Source organism: Gracilinanus agilis, chromosome 4, assembly GCF_016433145.1.
Source record: "Gracilinanus agilis isolate LMUSP501 chromosome 4, AgileGrace, whole genome shotgun sequence".
Classification (NCBI taxonomy): Eukaryota; Metazoa; Chordata; class Mammalia; order Didelphimorphia; family Didelphidae; genus Gracilinanus; species Gracilinanus agilis.
The window spans coordinates 11,372,213-11,391,465 of record NC_058133.1 but is presented as its reverse complement, the minus strand read 5'-3'; the positions used below and the strand labels follow the sequence as shown (position 1 = coordinate 11,391,465).

The window sequence follows — 19,253 nt, the reverse complement described above, 5'->3', positions numbered from 1 at the left end:
TATTCAGGAAAGTAGTTCTGACATTACAAATTGAGGCTCATCACCAGATGCATTGACATGGCTGGTGAGAAATAGCCAGTAAATCTTGAAACCGCTCCTTAATTCCATTGCTTTCTCCAAGAAGTCATTTCTGAACACAGTGTATCCAGCGGGCAGTGCTATGATATTGCAGATGCCTCTATTTTCTTGATGCTGTCCACAGATTCTACCTAGGCACCTGGACAGAGTCCAATCTTTACTCACTTTTCTCATTGTGCCCCGTTTTCCTCAGCTGTGAAGTAAAGGGAGTTGGGAGGGTTTACATGATCTCGAATGGACCAGTCCTCTGATTTATGCAGCATAAGACAGTTACAGTAGATGCAGTGAGAGAGCAATTCGCCTGAAAAATATTTGAGGAAAGTGCAATGGACTGCAAGTACAGTGTGAATTAACTGGGTGGTTTAGTAACAATAATAGCTAACAGGGGCTTCTCAGTGACTCAGTGGCTGGAGAACCAGGCCTGGAAATGGGAGGTCCTGGTTTCAAATCTGGTCTCGGATACTTCCTCGCTGTGTGACTCTGGGCAAGTTACTTCACCCCCATTGTCTAGCCCTTACTGCTCTTTTGCTTTAGAACCAATACATGGGATTGACTCTAAGATTTTTTTTTAAGAGTAATGGAGGAGGTGGGGAAGTGTTAACTGGCCAATTTAGTCTAGCTGTCAAGAAAACCTTCCAAATAATTAAAATTGTCCATAAAGGAAATGGGTTGCCTTGGACACTTACTAGCTCTGTAATCTGCAAAAGGGAGTTGTAAGAAAGGAATAAGCATTTATTTGTGCCTTGTGTGTACCAGGGACTATGCTAAGTGCTTTACAAATATTATTTCATTTGATATCCTGCAAGGAAAGTGCTATTAATATCCCATTTTATACCTGAGAGAACGAAGGCAAATAGAGGTAAAGTGACTTGCCCAGGGTCACACAGCTAGTTAATGTCTGAAACTGGATTTGAACTCAGCTCTTCCTAACTCCACTGAGCCACCAAGCTACTTACTAAAGATAATAATAGCATCCACTTCCCAGGGTTATTTTTAAATATTATGAAATAATATTTTAAAGTGCTTTGTAATCTTTGAAGTTCTAGATCATTTCTAGCTATCATCATTATGATTAATAAAGAGAGAATCAGTCTCTAAATTGGAGAGTACTTCTGTGTCCACACCTGTACCTGCCCAATCACCCTTTCTATAGCATCCCTAACTAGTGGTCATCCAACCTCTAGTAAGAGGGAACTTACTAGACACTGAGGCAGCCCATTTCACTTATGAGCAGCTGTAATTATCAGGTAGGATTTTTCTGACATCAAACCTGAATCTGCCTGGTCATAATTTAGGTGGTGCCTGGAGTTGGGAAAATCTGAGTTCAAACTCAGCCTCAGAAATCTACTAGCTGTAGGTCACTGGGCAAGTCACTTCACCCTGCTTATCTCAGTTTCCTCATCTATAAAATGAGCTGGAAAAGGAAATGACCAACCACTCCATTATCTTAGCTATGTGACCCTGGGCAAGTCACTTCATCCTGCTTATCTCAGTTTCCTCATCTGTAAAATGAGCTGGAAAAGGAAATGGCCAACCACTTCAGTATCTTTGCCAAGAAAACCTCAAATGAATCATGGAGAGTCAGACACGACTCAAATGACCGAATGACAATAATCACAAAAAGTACATTTCAGCACACTCACTTTCCTTTATAATCCAACGTATTTTCTTTTGTGCGTGGTTCTGAGAAGGCTCTCTTGGTTTCATGACACACTCAAGAAAATCAGGGTCTCTCATAGAACACTCAGCTCTTAATTACAGCAACCTTTGATCACTATATCAATTTGAGATGAAAGCTTGTATTTGAAGTAGAAGCAATGAGTCAGGAAGCGAGCCCCTTTCTCTCCTGGCCTTTGCCTCCATCTCTCCAGAACAAGTAAGAGCGAGGGATTACAAGGTAGTGGGAGGTGTCTATAGCCCACTGGGATCCTGGGTTCTGAGCCAGAAGGACCCAGAGGCCGTCTCATTCAACCCTCTCATCTCACCAATGAGGAAACTGAGGCTCCGAGCATTAGGGGGCTCGCCCCGATGGTCCCCTGGCTAATAATTGGCAGAGATCTAGGACCGCCAACATCCCCACCGAGGGGGATACAGACATCGCTGATGATGTCTCAGGTGCTGCTAACGAGTTAAAGGCCCCCGAGAGCAGCAGTAAAGAGAAGCATGAAGAAAGGCACTTGGGAGAAGGTCACTTCCGCCCATGACTCACTAATTACTTTTGCAGAAATGGAGCCACGTTACCCGGCCAGGAGATCCTCTAGCTGAGTCTCCTTCACTCCATCTTGATGAGAAAAAGCCTGGCAAGGAAAAAGCAAGATGGCCTGAGGGTCCCCTTATTCATTTCCAAGAAAAGAAAACCCCTTGTCAGCCCTGGGATTTGTGGCCATTTCAGCCTATTCCATCTGCATCAGAAATGAGCTCTCCGCCATATTGTTATAACTGATGTCAGCAACGATGACCCCAAGCCATTGAGGGTTAAATTCTTCAATATTCTCTGTTTTAGATGGTAGGCAAAGACTCCTTCTATTCTTTCTTGGGGGGGTGAGGGGGGACTACAGCTGTGGCCCCTCAACTTACCCTGCCTTTGGATAGAAGGAAATGGGAAGATCTTTGGACAAAAATGAGGCAAAAGAGCAATCAATCCCTTAGTCAATAAACATTTTTTAAGCACCTACTTTGGGCCAGGCACTATGCCAAACGCAAGGGGTACAAAAGAGGCAAAAGACAGTCCCTGCCCTCAAGAAGCTCATACTTTAATGGGGGAGACAACATGCAAACAAATGGGTACAAAGCAAGCTAATACAGGATAAATAGCAAGTAATACTGGGAGGGACTTCAGAGGTCATCTAGTCCAACTCCAAGATCTTACAGATGTGGAAACTGAGAGTGGTAGGGACACTTAAGTAACTAACCCCAGTTCCAAGAGATTATAAGGCTCCAAGGTAGAATTTGAACTCAAGTCATAGGATTATAGGAGTGTAGATTTCTGAGCTAGGAGTGGCTTTATCTAGAGAACTAAATTCTCTGCCCCCTCATTTAATAGATGAGGAAACTAGAGCCCAGGGAGGTGAAATGATTTTTTCCCAGGGTCATTCCGCTGTTCAGTGCCTGAGGCAGGGATTAAACACAGGTCTCTGACACCCTAGTCCGGTGATCTGTCAGGTATACCATGATGCAAAGTGTCTTTTTCCCACCGCACCCCACTACCTCCCACAATGGCACCCATATTGCCAGCTATACACGAGTTGTTCGCTTTTCATTTGTGCTTACAGTTATGTAGAGATGGCTGCATGGAATCCCTGCTAAATACAGGGACAGCCTCACCCAGAATTCCAGGGGATTCCATGCAGCCATCTCTACATAACAATATGCTGGAGAAGACATGTTCAGGGCTCTCTCCTCTCTTCTTTTTCCCTCCTCACTCTCACGCACCTGCAGAATTTTAAGGAAGCAAGAAGCCATATTTTCAGGATTTAGGATCATGGGCCCCAGAGCTAGAAGGGTCTTTAGAGATATGTCTTCTTGGGTTTTTTCAGATGGGGAAACTGAGGCAGAAAGATGGCATCATTGACTCACACAGGCAGGAAGGAGCAGAGCTGGGCATATCCTCTACTTCCAAACCCAATTGCTATGGCTTTTGGGGAGCACCTGAGACTTCTCTGGCTTTGCTAGAGTCTTGCACACCCTTTGAATCCTGTGGCCAAGACCTTGTGTTGAGTCAGCAGAGTAGCCGGGTGTGTCTGCTGTTTTCCATGGTTCCTGCACCCCTGTTCTTGGTTGGCAGGTCTCTCAGTCAGAGTAGCCATGGTGGATATCGTGAGCAATGAAAGCTCTTTCTTATTGATGGTGTAACCAAGCAGTGGGCACAGGTAAAAAAGAAAGGCAGTGGGACTGTCCCCTTAGAGTTGTATGTGCTATTCAGCTATTTCTGGGGCTCCTTAGTGTAGGGTTGCCTCAGACAGCCTAAGGCTGTGTTGGTGAACCTATGGCACATGGACCAGAGGGGGCTGCTTCCCTTCCCCTCTCCATGCTCACCTGAGGACATTTCTTTCATCACTGCCCCTCTGCCCAGCAGCCCATTGGGAGCACTTCCTCCCTCCTGTGTCTGGCAGTAAGGCAGGGGGCTCACATGTGGCATGAGGGTTACAGTTTTGGGCACTTGGTCTCTAAAGGATTCGCCATCACTGGTATATAGAAAGATACAGCAGGGGGTTTAACAATGGAAAGAGAAAAAAGGTATAATAGAAAGCATCCTCCATTTGGATTTAGTTCAAATCTTGGCTCAGCCTCTTACAGCTTTCATGAGCCCTGGCCAGTCATTGAAATTCTCCGAGCCTCAGTTTCTTTATCTGCAAAATGAGATGGTTGGACTAAATGTTCTCTGAGGTCTCTCTCAAGGGTACATCTATGATTCTATGTTTCATTTTCAAGAAAGAGAGTGCCTCAGGAAGTAGGGGCTCCACCTTGTAGGAGGCGATTGGACAAAGGCTGGATGGCCATTTATTGTGCATGATGTGGGGGAGATTCTTAGTCTGTTTATTATGTATGTACATTTGGATGAATTTATATGTGTGAATGTTAATCCTTCCCATAGGAATCTTTTGTTGTTCAGTCATTTCAGTTGTGTCCAACTCTTTGTGTCCTCATTTGAGGTTTTCTTGGCAGTGACACTGGAATGGTTTGCCATTTCCTTCTCCAACTCATTTTAAGGATTAGGAAACTGAGGCAAACAGGACTGAGTGATTTGTCCAGAGTCACCCCATGTGTGGTTTTCTTGGCAAAGATACTGCAGTTGTTTGCCATGTCTTTTTCCAGCTCAATTTACAGATGAGGTAACTGAGGCAAAAATGGTGGAGTATTTTGCCCAGGGTCACAGTAAGTACTTTCATAAAGGTGAGTCTTCCTGACTCCAGGTCTGGTAGTTTCTCCACTGGGCCACCCAGCTGCCCCAAGAAGCTACACGGCACAATAAATAGAGTATTGACACTGGAATCGAGAAGAATTGAGCTCAAATCTAATCTCATCACTTACTATCTATGTGACTAGTAATCTAACTGATCTTTACCTCAATTTCCTCATCTGTAAAATAGATATTAATAGCACCTACCTCACACTGTGATTGTCTGGCTAAAATGAAAACATATTTGTAAGGCCCTTTTCAAACCCTAAAGTGCTATTGAAGTGGGAGCTATCACTGTTCTTGAGGACCAGGATCACTTGGTTGTGTGTTGATGCCGCCAGGATTTAGCACACCACACAACACATAGTAAGTGCTTAATGAATGCAAGCCATTTGATTAGGTGATTAATGACCTTTCGGGTCTCCTGCAGTTCTGTGATTCTGTGAAGAGAGGGCACTAAGCAGGTCTGGAGGGGGTGACTAAACCAAGAAGACTTTGGGATCATTTCTGCTGAAGGGAATGAGCAGCCCATTTCCATTGAACTTCCATTCTATAATCCTGAGAAGCTGCTAGGGGATAGAGAGCGAGGGGAGTAGGGAATAATCTAATGCCATTATTGTCCTACCGGGCTGGGTATAAAACTGAGCCAACGCTTCCATCTTAAGATGGGGCCAGTACAGTCCTGAATTCCTCCATGCTGCCTCATCTGATGTGACTGTTGTTTCACCTTTTTTTTTTTTTCCTAGAGGACTCAGATGAGGCTGGACGTTGTTCTCTAGGCTCAGCCACGTTCCTTATTAATGAATTGGGAGGAGATTGCCAAACCCTCCTGAAAAGAGAAGAGTCATCATCCTCTTACTCTTCTCATTCTCTTACTTCAGATTAATATGTATACCAAGAAGGATGGTGTCCTATAAAAGATAGAGGGCTGACGTCAAAGTGAAGAAGACCTGAGTTCAAGTCCTGCCTCTGACATATATTGGCTGGGCAAGTGCTCTGGGTAGTAGTTCTCAAAGACTCTGAGTTATAGAGAAGATGACAGGGAGAGTACTCTATCTCAATGATATCACAGATTTAATCCTAGCCCTCCTTTCTAGTTTATAAGCTAATTTGCATTATTTATCTCATCTTCACCAGCAGCCTCTGAAATGGTCACTACGGGGATTATTATCCCATTTTATAGATAAAGAAACTGGGTCTTCAGGAAATGATGTAGTTCCTTCTATGATTCCGTAGTTCTTGGTAAAGGGGGAGAAATGCGAAAGTGAGAGGGATCCTAGGTCTGGTGCTGGTCCTCAGAGGCCACCTCATCCAACCTTTTCACTTCTCCAATATAGAAACTGGGTTCCAAAGAAATTTAGAGATATGATCAAACAGGTAGGAAGCCTCCAAACAAGGCTAGATGTGAAACCAAGCCTGTAAGATTCCAAGTCCAGTATCCCATCTGCTCCTCCATAATGCTTCCAAAGCTCTGTTAAGGGGCTGCTTCCTTCATCTTCCATGGATCTCCCTCAGTCACAAGATTTAAGAATTCCCAGGGACCTCTTTAACCCTCTAGTTCAATCTGTACATTGGTAAGAATCAACCCTAGAAGCGACTCTCTCTGCCTCCTCAACAAGTAGGTATCCATCCCTTGTTTGCTGGCCTCTGGTCATGGGGGGCTCACTGCTTCCCACGTCAGCCTAGTTCATTTCAGCATTGGTCCAACCATTAAGAAGTTTTCCCTTCAGTCAAATTTGCTTCTTTGTATGTCTGTGTATATTGTATGTATGTGTGGGAATGGGTATATACATTTGTGTATACATGTTGTATATATGTGTCTCCATATTTTTGTTCGTTTTTCTTTTTTAAAAAAATTATTTAGAATATTTTCCATGGTTACATGATTCATGATTCCCCCCCTTTCCCTTCCCCCTTCTGGAGCTGACAAGCAGTTCCCCTGGGTTATACATGTATCACTGTTCAAAACCTATTTCCATGTCATTCATACTTGCAGTAGAGTGAACTTTTTAATACCAGAACCCCAATCATATCCCCATGGAACCACATGATCGATCCTATGATTTTCTTCTGTGCTTCTGCTCCCACAGTTCTTTATTTTTTTTTATTTTTTTTTATATTTTATTTTTTTAGAAAGATTTTCTATGGTTACATGATTCTTGTTTTTACTTTCTCCTTCACCCCCCTTTACACCCCCCCATATCCAAAGTGCATTTCCACTGGTTTTAACATGTGTGATCAATCAAGACTTATTTACATATTATTGATAATTGAATTTATGTGGTCATTTAGTGTCACATCCCCAACCATGACCGCATCCACCCATGTGTTTAAGCAGTTGATTTTCTTTCCACTCCTGAAGTTCTTCCTCTGGATGTGGGTAGCATCTTTTCCATAAATCCCTCAGAATTGTCCTGGGTCATTGAATTGCTGCTAGTATAGAAGTCCATTACATTCTATTTTACCACAGTGTATCCATCTCTGTGTACAATGTTCTCCTAGTTCTGCTCCTTTTCCCTCTGCATCAATTCCTGTAGGTCTTTCCAGTTCATATGGAATTCCTCCAGTTTATTATTCCTTTGAGCACAATAGTATTCCATCACCAGCATATACCACAATTTGTTCAGCCATTCCCCAAACAATGGAAAGCTCCTCATTTTCAAATCTTTTTTGCCACCACAAAAAGCACGGCTATAAATATTTTTGTACAAGTCTTTTTCCTTATTATGTCTTTGGGGTGCAAACCCAGCAGTGATATTTCCAAATCAAAAGGCAGGCATTCTTTTAAAACCCTTTGGGCAAAATTCCAAATTGCCCTCCAGAATGGTGGGACCAATTCACTAAACTCCACCAGCAGTGTATTAGTGTCCCAATTTTGCCACATCCCTTCCAACATTTATCACTTTCCTTTGCTGCCATATTGGCTAGTCTGTTAGGTATAAGGTGGCACCTCAAAACTGTTTTTATTTGCATTTCTCTAATGAGGAGGGATTTACAATACTTTTTCATAAGCTTATTGATAGTTTTGATTTCTTCATGTGAAAACTGCCTATTCATATCCCTTGCCCATCTGTCAGTTGGGGAATGGCTTAATTTTTTGTAAATTTGATTAAGTTCCTTATACATTTGGGAAATTAAACCTTTGTCAGAGAGCTTTGTTATAATTTTTTACCCAGTTTGTTGTTTTCCTTCTAATTTTGGTTGCATTGGTTTTGTTTGTAAATTTTTTTTAATTTAATGTAATCAAAGTCATTGATTTTACATTTTATAATTTTCCCTATCACCTGCTTGATCTTAAATTCCTTCCTTTCCCATAGATCTGACAAGTATACTATTCTATGTTCACCTAATTTAATTATAGTTCCCTTCTTTATATTTAAGTCATTTACCCATTTTGAATTTCTCTTGGTGTAGGGTGTGAGATGTTGATCTAAACCTAATTTCTCCCATACTGTCTTCCAATTTTCCCATCAGTTTTTGTCAAAGAGTAGATTCTTGTCCCAAAAGCAGAGATCTTTGGGTTTATCATATGCTATCTTGCCAAGGACATTAACCCCAAGTCTATTCTATTGATCCACCCTTCTGTCTCTTAGCCAGTACCATATTGTTTTGATGACTTCTGCCTTATAGTACAGCTTAAGATCTAGTACTGCTAGGACCCTGTCCTTCACATTTTTTTTCATTATTTCCCTAGATATTCTTGATCTTTTGTTCTTCCAGGTGAACTTTGTTATTTTTTTTCTAATTCTATAAAAAGTTTTTTGGTAGTTTGATAGGTATGGCACTGAATAAGTAGATAGATTTTGGGTAGGATTGTCATTTTTATTATGTTAGCTTGTCCTACCCATGAGCAATTAATGTTTTTCTAATTGTTTAGATCTAGTTATAATTGTGTGGATAGTATTTTGTAGTTGTGTTCATATAATTCCTGTGTTTGTCTTGGCATATAGATTCCTAAATATTTTATATTGTCTAGAGTGTTTTTAGTTTTTATTTTGAATATTTTTCCCCTAGTTACATATTTCATGTTCTTTCCCTCTCCCCAAAACCCCGCTAACCCCACCTTAGCAGACACACAATTCCACTGGGTTTTACATGTATCATTATCAATTCCATATTGATAGTTTGACTAGAGTTATCGTTTAGTGTCTACATCCTCGAAAATATCCCCATCAGCCCATGGGTTCAAGCAGTTGTTTTTCTTCTGTGTTTCTCCTCCCACAGTTCTTCCTTCTAGAGTGTTTTTAAATGGAGTTTCTCTTTCTGACTTCTACTACTGTTTCTCCTTCATATGTCACCACATCAAACACTAATTTGAAAAAGCTAACTCTATGGATGCAGCAAATATAGGAAAGCAGAAGGTAGAAATCTTCCTTTCCTTTGGATCAACTGCTTGCACGTCCCCACAATCATAGGATTTAAAGATAAATGAGACCTTCAGTTAATAAATTTGCTTGTGAATGCCAACCTCCAGAGAAAGAACTGATAAATAGAAACAAGGAAGAGATAGTTTTATCTATACATATATCTTTTTACCAAACAATGCCTTCTCTAGTGCAGGGAGGGAGGGAGATACTGGGGAACTTTAATGTAAGACACTAATTAATTAATTAATTAGAAACAAAAAGATAAATGAGACCGTAGAGATCATCTAAACCAAACCTCTCATTTTACAGAGGAGGCCCAGGGAGAAGAAGGGACTTGCCCAAAGTCAAATAGTTAGTAAGCCACAGAGGTAAGACTTGAATTCAGGCCATATGACTCTGAGGCACCCCATTGTACTTCAACATATTTTTACTTTGTTTTCCAAGGCAAACTAAGCAAAGACAAGTTCAGCTAAGTAAATATGTCTCTGAAAAATGTTCCTGGAGTCTGTTGAAGGGGAAGACCAGTTTAGCAATTGGCCAGGTTCTCACTGGATGGAAATCTTTGGGAATCATATACCGTTCAATGAGAATCATAGTTACAGTAATTAAAGAGAAGCAGACCTTTCAAAAGGAGGATGTTGTTTTCACCTGTTCCCCCTCTCACTGAAGGAACGGTCCTTAGGATGACTATGAGTCACAGGTGAAGACATACATCATGTTTTTCATTTTTTTTTTTTAAGCAGGACTAAATCTCAAAAGGCAGAAATTGGCCTGGAGCATTGGCAGGTCAGGACCAAGGTGACTTCATGGGAGTTTTCCCAAGTTCCTCTCTTTACCTCTAAAACTTCATGGAGCAGATGTTCTGCCCTCCACATTGCACCACATCCGTATTAATCAATATAACATCCACAAAGACAAACAGGAAGGCTGGGCAAAGAGACGTGTTTGCTCTGCATACATCGGGGTTGGTTTCCAACATTTCCAAGGTATCGAGGGGCTGGTTTTTCCCGTTATCCTTACTGAAAAAATGTGAGAATTGGCACTTTGTTTTGGCAGTGTAAACATGGGACAATTTGTGGCTGCAAAATTGAGAAAGTTCATTTTGGAAGTGAGGCTTAATAATGGTTAGGGCACTGACAGAGAAGACGGATTTGGCCAGTGAGTTTGACCAAAGCATGGTTTAAATGGAACCACTCGAAGAGTAAACATGGCATATAGTGGCTAAAGAGCTGACCTTGAGGTCAGGAAAGCCTGTGTCCAAGTTGTACCTCTGGCACATGCTAGCTGTGTCACTCAAACTCTAAAGGACCCAGACAGAAATCTAACACTATAAGCTTCAAAGAAAATGCCAATCTGCAATGGTAAAGGGGCTTTCCTCACTGGGAGGTCTTTATACCAATTAATCAGAGATAATTTGTAAATAATTAAACTTCTCAAAGGGAGAATATGGATGCTAGACTGAGTTGTCTTAATAGAGGAATTTTTAACCTGGGGTCTGTGAATTTGTTTTTTCATAACTATTTCCATATAATTTTCCCTTGTAATCCTACATATTTTATTTTATGTTTAAAATATTATTCTGGAGCATCCATAGGTTTCACCAGATTGCCCAGGGCATCCAGTGTCAGAACAAGGTGAAGAACCCCTGCCTTGGTGTATTCCCATTTAGGAGTGGGAGAATCTAAGAAGCTGTGGGGATAGGGTGCTAGACTTGGAATGAAGGAGGGCTTGGATTCAAATCCCAAGAAGATATTCCTTAGCTGGGTGAACCCCACCCAATCATTTTATCTCTGTGAGCCTTTAGGCTATTCTCAAAAACTGTCAATGATCACCAAGGTGCAATATTTGAGCCCACACCCACAAAATCCCAGATTCTTGATATAGTTGACTACAAGCAACCGCCTTCATGGAAGGAAAAACCAAAGGCTGGAGGCAGATCTAGTCTAGATGACAGGATAAAGACTCCTCCAATTAGAACTCTTCCCCCAGAGGAATGGACAACTGCCATCCTCTCCTGGGAGGTCTTCAAGCAGCTTGTTGGGTGTGCGGTAGTGGGGACTCCTAGTCTGGTCTAGATTACTGCTGAGGCCCCTTCCACTTGGGATTTGAGATCTGGTGAAAACCATGTTCAGATCTAGCCCACGAGGACATTTCTGAGGCAGGATTCAGAGTTAGGTCTTCCTGATTACAAGTCCAACTCAGTATCCTCTCCACTCTCTCTGATCAGGGCATGAGCCCTTTATAGCAGATGGCAGCTAGGAAATTGTAGCCTAGGGAATGAGATCAGAAACAAATGTCCAAAATCGATTGGCTTTAAGAAGTGGCCAGCCAAGGAGAAGACAATTACATGTCCACCCCAGAGTGTAAAACTAGAGTGATTATCATCTCTGGGGAGAGCTATAAAGCTAGCAATGACATGCAGAGAGTCAAGTTCAAGTGACTTGCCTAGGATCACAGAAGCTAGCTAGTAAATTTTTGAGGTCAGATTTGAACACAGGTCTTCCTGACTTCAAGTCTGATACTCTGTCCACTGTACCACCCTCAGCTTTTAGATCATTTATTATTGTTTCCCCTTCATATAGGGTGCTGTTCTGTAAGGAACTCTCACAGAATCACCCAAGGGCCACCATGTGTTATTTCTCGGAACAGGGGAAGAGAGAAAGGACAAATAACTGTTATTTATTGCCTTCTCCTGAGTTTCTTGCTTGGGGAATTACCTCAAATATTCCCTTTAAACAAAGATCCAGGCTCGGACTTTTGAGGGTCTGGAGTGCCAGGTTTAAGTGCTTGTCAATGGGGAACTATTAGAAGTTTTTTTCAGCCAAAAAGGGATAGGGCCAAGGCTGTGGATTGGGGAGTTGTGTTGGGTAGCTTTCTGGATGATATGTTAGACAGGCTCTAAACTCTGAGAAGGAAAACCAACCAAGATCCAGGAGAGATGGAATAGGGCTGAGGGGAGCAGAGAGTGGCATGGCTTCAGGCATCATCACTGTCATCTTCATAATAGTCCCTTAAAGGGGCAAAGGGTGTCCCATATATGATCTCATTTGAGCCTCTCAATCCTCCCAGACCAATTCTATAGGCATTATTATCCCCATTTTACAGATGAACAAGCTAAAGGTCATAAGTAAAATGCCTTGTCATGGCCATCCAGTGGGCAAATGTCAGACAGGATTTAAGCCCAGATCTTCTTCTTTCTTCCATATTCAGTTACTAGCCCACTGTTCTAAATGTCTGCTGAGGTAAAGTGAATTAAAAGAACTTCCTGGAAGTCAGGGGGCCCTTGTCTACTCAATTCTAGACTTGGCATCTCTGGAAGTCAACGTTAAAAAGGATCCCAGGCTCAGATCATTGGCCATCTAGTGAGAAAACCAATACCAGGAACCATTAAGTGATTGGCGTGTGCTCTAATAGCTAGTGCACAGGACCAGTTCAGGACCACAGAAAGGCCTTGACAATCAAGCCTAGTGTTTATGGTTTTAAGTTGACCTTTAGATACAGAGCTTAGATGAGAACTTGCTTGCTCACTCCTTGACCCAGGGTGGGTCAAGTATAATCTTGCCACCCTTTTTCAGCCTGTCCCTGAATACTGTTGGGCTGAAGATCCTTTGGGAATACGGGTCCTGCTAACCTCCTTGAAATGAGAAACTCAGACCTTAGTGGTATTTAACTGGAGGACTTACAGCAGACATCCAGGTTCTGAACTAGAACGTGGATATCAATCGATAAATCTCAAATCAATTTCCAGTAGATCTCTAGACTGGCCAACATTTCCAGTGGGAGGAGTGGGAGGGGTGGGGTAGAACATCAGCCCCACTCTGAATCGACCTCAGGATTATTTCATCCAACTTTCACTGCCTCCTTTCTCCCAACATCCTTCAAAAGCTCAGGATGAGCTGGCCTGCCCTGCGAAGTAGCTTATGAACATCCCACCACTGAGTGACCGAAGCTGCAGCCTTGAGCTCCAGGAAAATTCTCCAGCAAACAGATGCATGTCTTGAGATCACCTGTTCTATGATGTCGCTAGTCCACATGCCACCAGCAAAAGAAGGAAATCCAAACATTGCTACGCAGTCAAGTTCTAGGGAGAAGGGATCCATGCCTAGCCAGGGGCAGCCTACCCTGCACTGACGACCATGGAGGAGCCCTGATCTCTACGAGGAAACACAAACCCTGCTTGTTACATCGTATGCTTAAGAATGACATGGGCAACATTGTAGCTTTCTCAGAATGAGTCATTTATTAGTCTGGGTTAATCTAGGTGAGAGCGATGTTATCTCCCTTTCCCTCTCAGGGAAAGAGCAAACTGATTTAGGGGATTAGATTTGGTAACATTGTGATGTCAGGTTCCTGTGAAACATTTCAGAAAGCCTGATGGGAAATGTCTTCTTGGAGAAAGTGGGTGAGAAGACTGGCCATGCCTGAGTCTCCTCTCCCTCTTTCAGAGTGCACTGAAAAGGAAGCCCCACTACCGCACACCCAATAAGTGGTCATCCATACCTTCTCTCTTGGACCTCCAAGTAGAGGGGGCCCTTCAGAGGCCCCCTATTCTATTTTGGACCAGTCCCACTGGTCAAAGAAAATCTGGTTGACTTTCTCATTTGTAAAATGGGAATAATAATACTTACACATAACTCATAGGGTTGTCGTGAAGCATAAATAACATGTATGAAAAGTATTTGCATGGCAATGTAAATGCCAGCTATTTTCCTTTTGGTTTCCTCCTCCTTCCTTTCTCCCTCCCTCTCCCTTCCTTCTGTCCCTCCTTCCCTCTTGCCCTTCCTCCCTCTCTCTCCTCCTTCATGGGTTTTAGAACCAGTCCTTTAGAACTGTCCTTTGGTCTAACCTCATTTTGCAGATGTGGAAGGATGAATTAGCCTGTCCCAAGCCTCACAGATAATCAGTGGCAGAATCTAGAATGAAAGCCCACAGATTCTCCTCTTTCCCCCTCTTCCTCCCTTCTCTTTATTCATCCAGTCTATTGAGCACTTCCTAAGTACAGGGCTTTGGACTAAGCCCTAAAGGGAGATAAAGACATAAATAAATATGATCTCTGCCCTAAAGGAGTGCTCTTGGTTAGAATGGACATGTCCGGGAGTCTCTCAAACATCAGTGGAAGCCCCACTGAGGAATTTCTCTCTCCCTACAATTGCTACCTGGAGCTGCAGAGCTCTTTGGGGGCCTCACTCTTCTCTGAAAAATTGCTGGACTGGTCTTCAGTCTATGGGGATTCTTCACCTTTGTTGGCATCTTGGGCCCCCTTACCAGTCAGTCTGCCCAAGCTGAAGGACCCTCCTCAGAATTATGTTTTAAAATGCAGAAAAGAAAATCTACAGCATTACAAAGAAAACAAGGCTGGTAAAAAATAAAAATACATTTTTTTCCCCTCCAAGTGCCGAGATGCCCTGAAATCTGGACCTCTTGAGGTTCTGTGGACCTTAGATTAACCTAGAAAAACTTCAGAGCCCTGCCTACGTATTCAATCCTCTTTTAAAATAATTCCAGGAAAAAAATATGAAATAAAATCAAATAAATCAAATAAATCAAAAATCAAAATAATTCCAGGAAAAAGAGTTTATAAAGACAAAAAGCAAGGGATAAATGAAGGGCCCCTTAGGATTGTCTAGGCCAAGATGAAGACCTTTGGGGAGGGCAGGCCATGAGGGAGACTCTTACACTGAGGGTTTCAGAAATCATCATTTTCCAGTGAAGTCTGAACACTGCCTCCACATTCTAGCAGGTGGCTGCCAAGAGCAGAAGGGGAGGCAGCAGAGAGAGGCTACACGTGAGGGCCTGTCACTTGCCCAAACCCTGGCTCGTTGTTTTTTTTTGGGGTGGCAAGAAAATAAGGCTGCTTTGTTCCCAGTTCTTAGGGGATCCTCCCTCCAGGGCTGACCCAGCTCAAGGATTTCAAAAGGTCACTCTGCCAAACTTTCTGGTACGCATGAGCAAGCTTGAATCATCTTGTGTCACAATCAGAGCCCCAAAGCCAAAAGCCAGTGGCCTGATCTTGTGTCATCCCTGAAATGGGTTTGTTATAGAGTAGGTTTTCTGCTTGGGTCACTGCAATAATAAGACTTTATAGCGAAGTCCGCCGAACCCTTGGCAAACACGCACATCGAAGCCTCCCAGTACTGGTCCTGCCATAAAACTCCCTCATTTAAGAAAAGCAGCCGAAGTTCTCTGTTCATTTTTCTATTCAGTTTAATCATGTTGTGGTTCTCTGAGTTCGGAGGAGACTCAGAAGCCATGTATCCCAACCAGCACTGGAAGAGACCCCACTCCCTATGCCACCATGCCATGTAGCTAAAGGTAGCTAGGCAACCTAGAGGGTAGAGCACCTTACTTAGAGTCAGAACTTATGGAACCTATGAAAGGAAGTTCAAATCCTGCCATAGATATCTACTACCTGTGGGACCCTGGAGAAGTCATTTAATGTCATTTGCCTCAGTTTCCTCATCTGTAAAATGTGAACAATAGTTCTACCTACCTCCCAGGGTTGTTGTGAGGTCAAATGAGGTAATCATTGTAAAACACTTGGCAGTTCTTGGGGGCTAGTAAGCACCATATAAATGTTAGGTATTATGATTATTTAACTCTGTTACTTAACCAAAAATAGAATTAGTGCACTTAGCACACATGGATGGTAGGGGGAATCAAATGAGGTAATAAACACCCACTGCTTCATCAACCTTAAATTACTACTACTACTACTACTACTACTACTACTACTACTACTACTACTACTACTACTACTACTACTACTACTACTACTACTACTACTACTACTTCTACTACTTCTACCACCAGGTGGTCCTCCAGTCTTTGCTTGCAGACCTCACTGAGAGTAAACCTGCTTCCTCCCAGTCAATCCATTTCTCTTGGAGATGATCTCAATGACTTCTAGAATTCCAGACCCAGAGCCAGAAGGGACCAAAGAGATTGCTTAGTCTAACTCCATTCATTTTCTAGATGTAGAAACTGTGATCTACAGAGCTTATGTTTAAGAAGTGTTTCCTTAGACTGTCTATTTTCCTTAAGGAAACTTTAAGCCACTTCTGCTAGTTTTGCCCTTTGGGACCAAGTAGGATGAGTAGATTTCTTCTCTCCCAACCAAAGTATCTCTCATGGCATTCTCAAGTCTTCTTTTTTTTTGTTTGTTTCTTTTTTTTCAATTACATGTAAAAACAATTTTTGACAATTGTTTTCTGACTCTGTGATTTAGATTCTCTCCCTCCCTCTGCCCCCTGGTAGTAAATAGCTTGATAAAGGTTATGCCAGTGTTTTCATGCAACACATATTTCCATATTCCCCATGCTATGCCTGAAGATAAATATCACATGTGCAATTAAAAAAAAAACACAAAGGAAATAAAGTGAAAGATCCCTTACTTTGATCTGCAATCAATTTCTCCAACAGTTCCTTCTTTGAATGTGGTGGCATTTTTTATCATTAGTCCCTTGGGATTACCTTGGAGCCTTCTTTTGCTAATAATGGTTTAGTCCTTCACAGTCGATCCTCATACAATAGTTCTGTTACAGTACACAGTGTTCTACTGGTTCTGCTCACTTCACTTTGTTTCAGTTCATATAAGTCTCCCCAGGTTTTTCTGAATTCATCTTGTTCATCATTTCTTATGATACACTAGTATTCCATTACAACCATATACCACAATTTTTCAACCATTCACCAATGAATGGACATCTCCTCATTTTCCAATTCTTTGCCACACAAAAATGAGTTGCTAAGATTATGTTTGTTCAAATAGGTCTTTTCCCTCAATTTCTGATCTCTTTGGGATACAGACCCAGTTGTGATATTGCTGGGCCAAACAGTGTACCTTTGGGCATGGTTCCAGATTGCTCTCCAGAACGGTTGTCTCAATTCACAGTTCCATCAGCAGCATATTAATATACCAATTTGCCTACGTCCCCTCCAACATTTATTGTTTTCCTTTTTGGTCATATTAACAAGTTTGCTAGGTGTGAGATGGTAGCTCAGAGTTGTTTTAATTTGTATTTTTAATTAATAGTGATTTGGAACATTTTTTCATATGACTATAGAAAATTTTGATTTTTTTCATCTGAGAACTGCCTGTTCATATCCTTTGATCATTTATTACATGTAGTAAACCAGGAAGTGCAAGAGGCATGCCTTGTTAGTTTGTTGTAACTGTTTTTCTTAGAAAGGAAAATTGTGTGAGTGGAAAGCTATTGGTATGTAAATACAGTATTTAAAATACAAAGCATTCATAAAACATTAAAAAGAAAGGCTGAGGCATAGCACTGCTGGGTTTATACCCCAAAGAGATAATAAGGAAAAAGACTTGTACAAAAATATTTATAGCCGCCCTCTTTGTGGTGGCAAAAAAATCAGAAAATGAGGGAATGTCCTTCCTTCCACTGGGGAATGGCTGAACAAATTGTGGTATCTTTTGGTGATGGAATACTATTGTGCTCAAAGGAATAATGAACTGGAGGAATTCCATGTGAACTGGAAAGACCTCCAGGAATTGATGCAGAGTGAAAGGAGCAGAACCAGGAGAACATTGTACACAGAGACTGATACACTATGGCACAATCCAATGTAATGGACTTCTCTCCTAGCAGCAATGCAATGACCCAGGACAATTCTGAAGGACCTATGAGAAAGATGCTCTCCACATCTAGAGAAAGAACTGTGGGAGAAGAAACACAGAAGAAGAAAAACAACTCCTTGATCACATGTTTCAATGGGAATATGATTGGGAATGTAGGCTCTAGACCAGTGATGGGCAAACTTTTTAAAGAGGGGGTGAAAGGAAATGCTCCTCTGTCTGTCTGTTTCAAAGGCAACTCATTCGAAGCTTCATTGTATTGTATCCTATTCATTGTATTCATCAGATTAGGAATAATGCTGCACAGCCAGATAGAACATTTCGGGGGCCACATCTGGCCTACAGGTGGTAGCTTGCCCATCACTGCTCTAGACGATCACCCCAGTGCAAATATTAATAATATGAAAATAGGTCTCAATCAATGGCACATGTAAAACCCAGTGGAATTGCTTGTTGGTTACTGGAGGGGGGTGGGAGCAGGAGAGGGAAAGAACATGAATCATGTAACCATGGCAAAATAGTCTTAATTAATTAATTAAATGAACTTTAAAAAAAAAGAAAGGCTGAGAAAGGCTGAGGAATAATGTGCATTATAGTGCCTTAACATGTTCATGTGACTTTGAATAGATCACAAGGCTCCTTGAGCCTCAGTTTCTTCATTTGCCACATGAAGGAGTTGGGCTAGATGACCTTGGAAGTCCCTTCAAACTCTCTATATAAGACTCTGTTATTCAATATATCAACCAAGGAGGCATTTAAGGTTTGTTGAATTGGATTAAGTTAAAATGATGCTTCTTGTCAGATATCTATAAGAGTCATCAAGTCCAAATGATTCAGCCCAAGCTAGACACCCAGGAGACTAACAAAGCTCAGTGAGGTGGGAGGCCTTCATGGACCTTCCATTGTTGAAGGAGTTACATCACATGTGCAAATAGCTATCATACAAAGTGATAGATCCCTCCAGTGCTATGTGAGATCAATGGAGGATTCCATATTGACTAGAAGGTAACTTTTACTTGGTGCTTCCAAGGAGAAAAGTGATTTCATTATTTAAGTCACTATATTTTGGGGGGGGGGCTCACCTCCTCTTCTGTAAAATAAGGGGGCTTGACTCAATGGCCTTGGTAGTTCCTTTCAGTTCTCAATCTCCTATGACCCTCTGAGTGGGTGGAGATTGTGAAGGAGGAAGGAAGGAGGCCATTTGTAGACTAATGAACCATGAAAGCAAAAGTGCTATGAGTAAAAATAGGAAAGGGAGGGGGCAGCTAGGTGGCTCAGTGGATTGAGAGTCAGGCCCAGAGATGGGAAGTCC

The 19,253-nt window shown here is 42.0% G+C and overlaps 1 protein-coding gene across 1 annotated transcript in view; it reads left to right on the top strand.

Annotated features, from left to right (window-relative positions):
• The window catches only part of PDE4B (phosphodiesterase 4B), a 533,173-nt gene that overhangs the window by 413,353 nt on the left and 100,567 nt on the right, over positions 1-19,253 (top strand). Inside the window, exons 6-7 of the mRNA XM_044671593.1 lie at positions 4,119-4,181; positions 15,036-15,051. Coding sequence (XP_044527528.1) covers positions 4,119-4,181; positions 15,036-15,051 — 79 coding nt within the window. The remainder of the gene's footprint in view (positions 1-4,118; positions 4,182-15,035; positions 15,052-19,253) is intronic.